The following is a 6,977-nucleotide window of genomic DNA, read 5'->3' as shown; positions in this document are numbered from 1 at the left end:
ATAGCTGTTCTGTCACAGGGGGTGCTTTGACAAACTAGTACTACGCGGTTATAGCGCTGCTACTCCACTTTAATTGCTCTGGCTGCCTCCTGTTGCATTCTGGGACTTGCACTTTAAGCAGGCGGTATTAAGAATTCTCAGCCAGAGAGCTCTTAGGCCTCACTGAACTACAGAAACCAGAGTGCAACAGGAGGCAGCCAGGGCAGTAAAGGGAATATTAGCACTATAAGAGGGTAAAATCATAAAGTTGGAAGAGACTGCAAGGACCATCCAGTCCACCCCCTGCCATGCAGGAATTCCCAATCAAAGCATCCTCAACAGATGGTCATTCAGCCTCTGCTTAAAGACCTCCAAGGAAGGAGACTCCACTCTGACACCCTGACTGTCAGGAAGTTCCTCCAAATGTTGAGGTGGAATCTCTTTTCCTGGAGCTTGCATCCATTGTTCTGTGTTCTGTTCTCTGGAGCAGCAGAAAACAAGCTTGCTCCCTCCACAACATGACATCCCTTCAAATATTTATAAGCAGGGCTATAATAGCACCTCTTACCCTTCTTTTCTCCAGGCTAAACATCCCCAGCTCCCTAAGTCGTTCCTGATAGGACATGGTTTACAGACCCTTCACCATTTTAGTCGCCCTCCTCTGGACACACTCCAATTTCTCCACACCCTTTTAAAACTGTAATACCCAGAACTGGACAAAATGTTCCAGGTGGGGCCTGACCAGAGCAGAATAGTGTGGCACTATGACTTCCCTTGATCTAGACACTATACTGTTGTCTTCCTGCATGGCAGAATGAGGTTGCACTGGACGGCCCTGCTTGGGGCCTCTTCCAACTGTGTCATAGAGTTTATCACACGAAGGAGATGACGATCATGGTATGTATTATATTTATTTGTATCCCACTCTTTTCCCAGAACTGGGACTCAATGCGGCTTCACATTAAAAAAGCAGTACAATTAAAAACATAGAAAAAGTACAGTGGGCCCTTGTTATCCGCTGGGGTTTGGTTCCAGGATCCACTGTGGATACCAAAATCTCTGGATGCTCAAGTCCCATGAAATACAAGGGCACAGCATTTATATAAGTCCCTGATATAAAACAGCAAAATCAAGGTTTGGTATTAGAAATTTATACTTTTTTTTTGGGGGGGGGGATATTCTCAAGCCGCGGATGCTTGAATCAGTGGATAAACACAAAATCTGTGGATAAGGAGGGCTGACTGTACATTAAAAAGGAATTAAATTATTACAATATTAAAACAAGATAGTTATTAAAAGAATAAAACACATTTTAAAAAGATAAATCTCTCTCTCTATATATATATACATATAGTTTATTATATATATATATATTAAATGTTCCCCCAGCGCCGCCATGAAAGCGGCTGCAAAGAAGGCTGAAGCTGTGCGTCTTTTCACTTTTGGGGCTTCCAGGAGAAGACATTTCCGACATCGCTGTCTGTCTTTGAGCGATGGAGATGTGATCAGCATTCGCTCAATTGACGCCCCTTTACAGTTTATTTGCGGGACGCTTGAAATGCGCTCCGGTCTCCCTTCAGGGGCGGAATCAGCCCCAACGTCAGGAGGAGGAGGAGGATGCGGCCCTTCTTCTTTCTTTCCCCACAGAGACGGAGACAGAGAGAGAGAGAGAGAGCCAGGCCTCCTCCTCCTCCTCCCTCCTTTTGGCGCGCGGGGCGCGGGGCATTGTGGGACTCAGCGGCCCATCCACTCCCGGGAGAGAGAGAGAGAGAGAGAGAGATCCAGCAGCATGTCGGGCCCCGAGGAAGAGCCCGGGCCGGGCGCCCCCAGCCTCGCCGCCTCCTCCTCCTCCTCCTCCTCCTCCTCGCCGCCTCCTTCTTCCTGCCCGGTCCGCTCGGCCCTGGGCCACCTCTGCCAGGAGCTCAACCTGGACGCCGGCAGCGCCGCTGAGGCCCTGAGGGACTTCACCGCCCTGAGAGGCACCTACAGCCTGGAGGTGGGGCCGCCAAGCAGGGCCACTCGGCGGGAAGAGCCCCGGCTCCCTCCGCCTCTGGGGCAGCCTCCATTTTGAGTAGCACTAAGAACAGGGGGTCAGGAGTCCCCATGACTTTCCAGGGCACCTCCTCCATTCCAGCCTCCTTCTCCCCGAGAGGAATCCCACAGGATCCTCCATTTTGAGCAGGACTAAGAGCAGAGAGACCAGAGGTCCTCCATTTCCAGGCCATGGCCTCCATTTCAGCTTTCTTCTGCCCAACTTAGAGAGCTGGGGATGTTTAGCCTGGAGAAGAGAAGGTTAAGGGGTGATATGATAGCCCTGTTTAAATGTTTGAAGGGATGTCATGTTGAGGAGGGAGCAAGCTTGTTTTCTGCTGCTCCAGAGAACAGGATCTAGAACAATGGATGCAAGCTCCAGGAAAAGAGATCCCACCTGAACATTAGCAGGAACTTCCTGAGAGTAAGGGCTGTTGGACAGTGGAACAAACTCCTTCCTCGGAGTCTAGTGGAGTCTCCTTCCTTGGAGGTCTTTAAAGAGAGGCTGGATGGCCATCTCTCAAAGGGGAGGCTTTGATTGAGAGAGAGTTCCTGCATGGCAGAAAGGGGTGGGACTGGATGGCCTTGCGGTCTCTTCCAACTCTACGATTCTATGCTTCCCCACAGCCTGGAAAGCAGTGGATCGGGGCCTCAGAGGCTGCTGCTGTGGCAGCTGAGGCCCCAATCCGGCGGGGAAAGAGCCAGTTACAGGCCGTCCCAAACGGGCTGTCTGTAACACACCCAAGATGACTAAATAGAGGCTGTCATACTTTGGCCACATAATGAGGAGGCCGGACTGATTACAAAAGATAGTAATGTTTGGGGAAGTGGAGGGGAGTAGAAAGAGAGGGAAAGCACATGCCAGATGGAGAGACTCAGTCAGAGAGACCATGGGCATGAATCTGTGGGATCACAGCAGGGAGATGGAGGATAGGACAGCTTGGAGGTGTCTCATTCACAGGGTCCCCATGAGTTGAGATCGACTCAAAGGCAGCTAATGACAAATGTTGTTGTTGTGTGCCTTCAAGTTGTTTCTAACTTATGTCGAACCTATCATGGGACTTTCGTGGCAAGTTTCTTCAGATGGGTTTTTTGCCTTTGCCTTCCTCTGAGGTGGGAGAAAGTGTAACTTGGCCATGGTCACCCAGTAGGTTTATATGGCCAAACCAGGATTCAAACCCTGGTCTCCAGAGTCATAATTCAATGCTCATGAGGAGTTAAAAAGCCCCCCTCCAGCTTTGAAGTGGTGGGTGGGGATTATCCTAATAGATTTGTAACCATCTTTCCCCTCTTGCTCCAACATTATGAGGAAAATGGGGTGCCAATGGAAGTACATTTGCTACATCTCTTTTGCACATAGAGCATTTAATGTAGATGGAGCCCACATATTATTAAGCTCTCTTTCCTTTAGGAATGTCTTGCAGCTGCTGCTTGGCAGAGGGATTCAGTCTGATCAGTTGAAGCCTGCGTATTATAGAATCATAGAATCATAGAGTTGGAAGAGACCGCAAGGGCCGTCCAGTCCAACCCCCTGCCATGCAGGAAATCCAGATCAAAGCATCGTCGACAGATGGCCATCCAGCCTCTGTTTGAAGACCTCCAAGGAGGGAGACTCCACTACACTCCTAGGAAGTGTGTTCCACTGTGGAACAGCCCTTACTGTCAGGAAATTCCTCCTAATGTTCAGGTGGAATCTCTTTTCCTGTAGCTTGCATCCATTGCTCCGGGTCCTAGTCTCTGGAGCAGCAGAAAACAAGTTTGCTCCCTCCTCAATATGACATCCCTTCAAGTATTTAAATAGGGCTATCATATCACCTCTTAACCTTCTCTTCTCCAGGCTAAACATCCCCAGCTCCCTGAGTCGTTCCTCATAGGGCATGGTTTCCAGACCCTTCACCATTTTAGTCGCCCTCCTTTGGACACGCTCCAGTTTCTCAATGTCCTTTTTGAATTGTGGCGCCCAGAACTGGACACAATATTCCAGGTGGGGCCTGACCAGAGCAGAATATAGTGGCACTATGACTTCCCTGGATCTAGATACGATACTTCTGTTGATGCAGCCTAAAATCATATTGGCCTTGTTAGCTGCCGCATCACACTGTTGACTCATGTTCAACTTTTGGTCTACTTGGACTGCCTATCTCATAGAAAGAAGCAACACGTCTAAAGTCTATAATGTTTCAGCTCTTTTAATTCCACAGGATTAACAGCTCAGTTGTATGTGTACCTACAGAGGAGTACGCACCATTCAGTTCACTGAGATTTACTGCCCGATAGGTGTGACATTTTAGCCTTGTTAGTATGTATGCTTAAAACCAAGATGTTTCTATTTGTTGAAACAGAAATTTATGCTTGAAATATTGCAGTTTAATTTCGTTACGACGAGCATTTGCGTTTTGACCGTGTTGCTCTTATACTCTGGATGGGGAAAGTTAATTTTTTCTACTAAACTAAGATCCTGCAATTAGAAGGAGGCACCAGGTTTTAATATGGGATGCAGAAACCAGAAATTTAGTGATAATTCAGTATATTCTCCTAGAACTTTGAATGAATTCCAGGTTTCCTTTTCAAATTTAGCACCTGAGAATGTTTTGATTTAAGTCTTGAAAGTTGGTGTGGTGTAGATATTATAATTCCAGATTTGGATGAGGAAGCCTCAAATTCAAATACTCCTTCAGCCATAGAGCTCACTGGGCTGACCTTGGTTGCCTTAGTTATTGTCTCTTTGCCCAAGCTATTTGAAAGGGTTGTTTTGAAGGACTGCTGGATGAGTGATGTATATAAATAGAGCAAATAAAATAATTGAATGCTTAAGTGGTAATGTTTGCTAAATAGCCATATTTGTTATGTTGGTTGTTTGTGTTTGTTTTTCAAGTTAATATGAATGGTACCCAAAAGATACATGAAAGAATAGCAACCCTTGCCACTTTGAGTAATTAAATATAAACTAAGAGTGTTCTAGATTACCACAGTTAATTTAAACACATGATACACATTTTGTCTAACTGCAAGATTGAAAGAGGCTAGCTTTGGAATTCGGCACTGAACTCAAAATGTTAAGATTCTTAGTGAAGAGACTGAGGGACTTTGCTGACTTTTGAAAATTGCATCCAAATAGCAAAAACTTTCTTCTGATAACCAAGTAGATATCCTGATCTGAACATCCTGTTAACCATTCCTGAAGGTGTCCTTGGGCATGTGAATTAACACCCCCACCCAAAAAAAACAACCCACCAGTGTCCTGGTTTGTACATGCAGATTGGACAAGGATGAATAGATGCATCATTTAATGGGCTTATAATGCTACTGGCTATGCTTGTACTACATTTCTGCTTCTTCAGGGATAAATTTTCATGCTAAAAACTAAAGTAGAAGCGGAACTGTTCTGTCTTTTTTCAGAGGGACAAAGCTGTGCCATGGTAACTTTTGAACTGTCTGTCATGGAATTTCTGTGCACTGCAGAGGATTCAGAATTAATTTAGAAAAAATGATTTATTGGGTACTGATGAGGGATGTAGGCTAGGTATTTGAGATCTCACTATCATTCTATGTATACTGACAATGTGCTTCGTAACATATCTTAAGGTAACATGGCTTAAGAAGAGGCTATTGATGATGAATGTTGGGAAACCTCTCTTTAGGAGAAAGAGTTGGCTTTGATCATGAGAAAAAGTCTAAAGTCATCTTTTTAGGGGGGGGGGGATTGGATGTGTGTTTATTAAAAAAAACCTATAATATTTTGAGGTTTTTACCTTTATATGTCAAGAAATAATGTTCGTTTCTAAAACATCTTCCAGACATTATCACATTTAGGGTTTAGATTGTAAAATACAGGTTGAGAACTGTTGCTTTTCAAAACTGTTATTTCTTTTTTCAGGGAGAAACTGTACATTGGCTGGCTTGTGCTCTGTATGTTGCCTGTCGTAAGAGTATAATTCCCACTGTAGGAAGTGGCTTGATGGAAGGAAATTGTGTTTCACTGACCCGGATATTACGCACAGCAAAGTTGAGGTATTGTTATTTTTTAAATAAACGAGTGAAATAGTTCCTTTTATTCTGGAGACATTAGCTTATTTGTGTTTATAATTAATGCCTCAGAACTTCAAAATGAGACTTGAACATGTTACATATTTACTGTTATCTTAAAAGAAAGCAGACTAGTAGTATGCATAAGATTGCAGTCTTAGAGACAAAATACTACAAAACTGGAAGTTTTAAAATATTTATATGCCACAGTTCACTAACAAAATTTCTTGGTAGTGTACAAATTTTGTTTAAGAGAGATCCACAATAAAAAAAACCAAATATTTGTACTAAATTAGCTTTTAAAACCAGAAACTGCTTGGTTGAACAATGAAGTTTTTAACAGGTACTGAAACACCATGAAGGGTAGTGCCTATTGTCCTTCCGGAAAATACATGCAGATTAAATGCCTTTAGGCTAATGGTTCAACCTTTCCTGTTAGCTTTATAAACTGCATGTGTGCATGTGTGTTTTACAGAACATGTAGCAGAAGATGGCACTTGGGTCATCATAATACAGTTGAAAATGTGGTGAAGCTCAGAACAGCATATGTCAGTAAACCAGATTTCTTCCATCCTATAGCTCGTTGCAACCAACTAAATAAGGCAGCATGCAGGGGGCTGCAAGGGTGACAAGAGAACAGGAAAGTTCCTTTGCACAAGTATAAAACCAAACACATTTAATGTAGCTTCATAGTGTAAACCTGAATCATATTTGATTCTGTTGCTAAAACAATTAACAAAGCTAGATAGAACAAATAAAAAGTATCCCACTGAGACATCATATAATGTCATTTTTCTTACTTCTTAAACAGTAGAGATCTCTAATTAATGAAAGCACATTCCAGATAGCTTTAAAGATGCCATGTGCAGCTGGCAAAACGAATAAGAATTACTCAGAAGTAATTGCCAAAATTACAAAAAAAAAAAAAATCTCAATTAAGC

The 6,977-nt window shown here is 43.7% G+C and overlaps 1 protein-coding gene across 3 annotated transcripts in view; it reads left to right on the top strand.

Moving 5' to 3' along the window:
- Positions 1-1,728: 1,728 nt before the first annotated feature.
- Positions 1,729-6,977, top strand: part of RBL1 (RB transcriptional corepressor like 1) — a 34,793-nt gene continuing 29,544 nt past the window's right edge. For all 3 annotated transcript variants that reach the window (XM_042463518.1, XM_042463519.1, XM_042463517.1), the window contains exons 1-2: positions 1,729-1,975; positions 5,888-6,021. In XM_042463518.1, the coding sequence (XP_042319452.1) occupies positions 1,769-1,975; positions 5,888-6,021 (341 nt within the window). In that variant the 5' untranslated portion in view covers positions 1,729-1,768. The remainder of the gene's footprint in view (positions 1,976-5,887; positions 6,022-6,977) is intronic.

The sequence above is a fragment of the Sceloporus undulatus genome, chromosome 4 (assembly GCF_019175285.1).
Source record: "Sceloporus undulatus isolate JIND9_A2432 ecotype Alabama chromosome 4, SceUnd_v1.1, whole genome shotgun sequence".
In the NCBI taxonomy this organism is placed as follows: domain Eukaryota; kingdom Metazoa; phylum Chordata; class Lepidosauria; order Squamata; family Phrynosomatidae; genus Sceloporus; species Sceloporus undulatus.
Note: the sequence above shows the minus strand (reverse complement) of the source record. Positions and strands in the feature narration are given on the sequence as shown.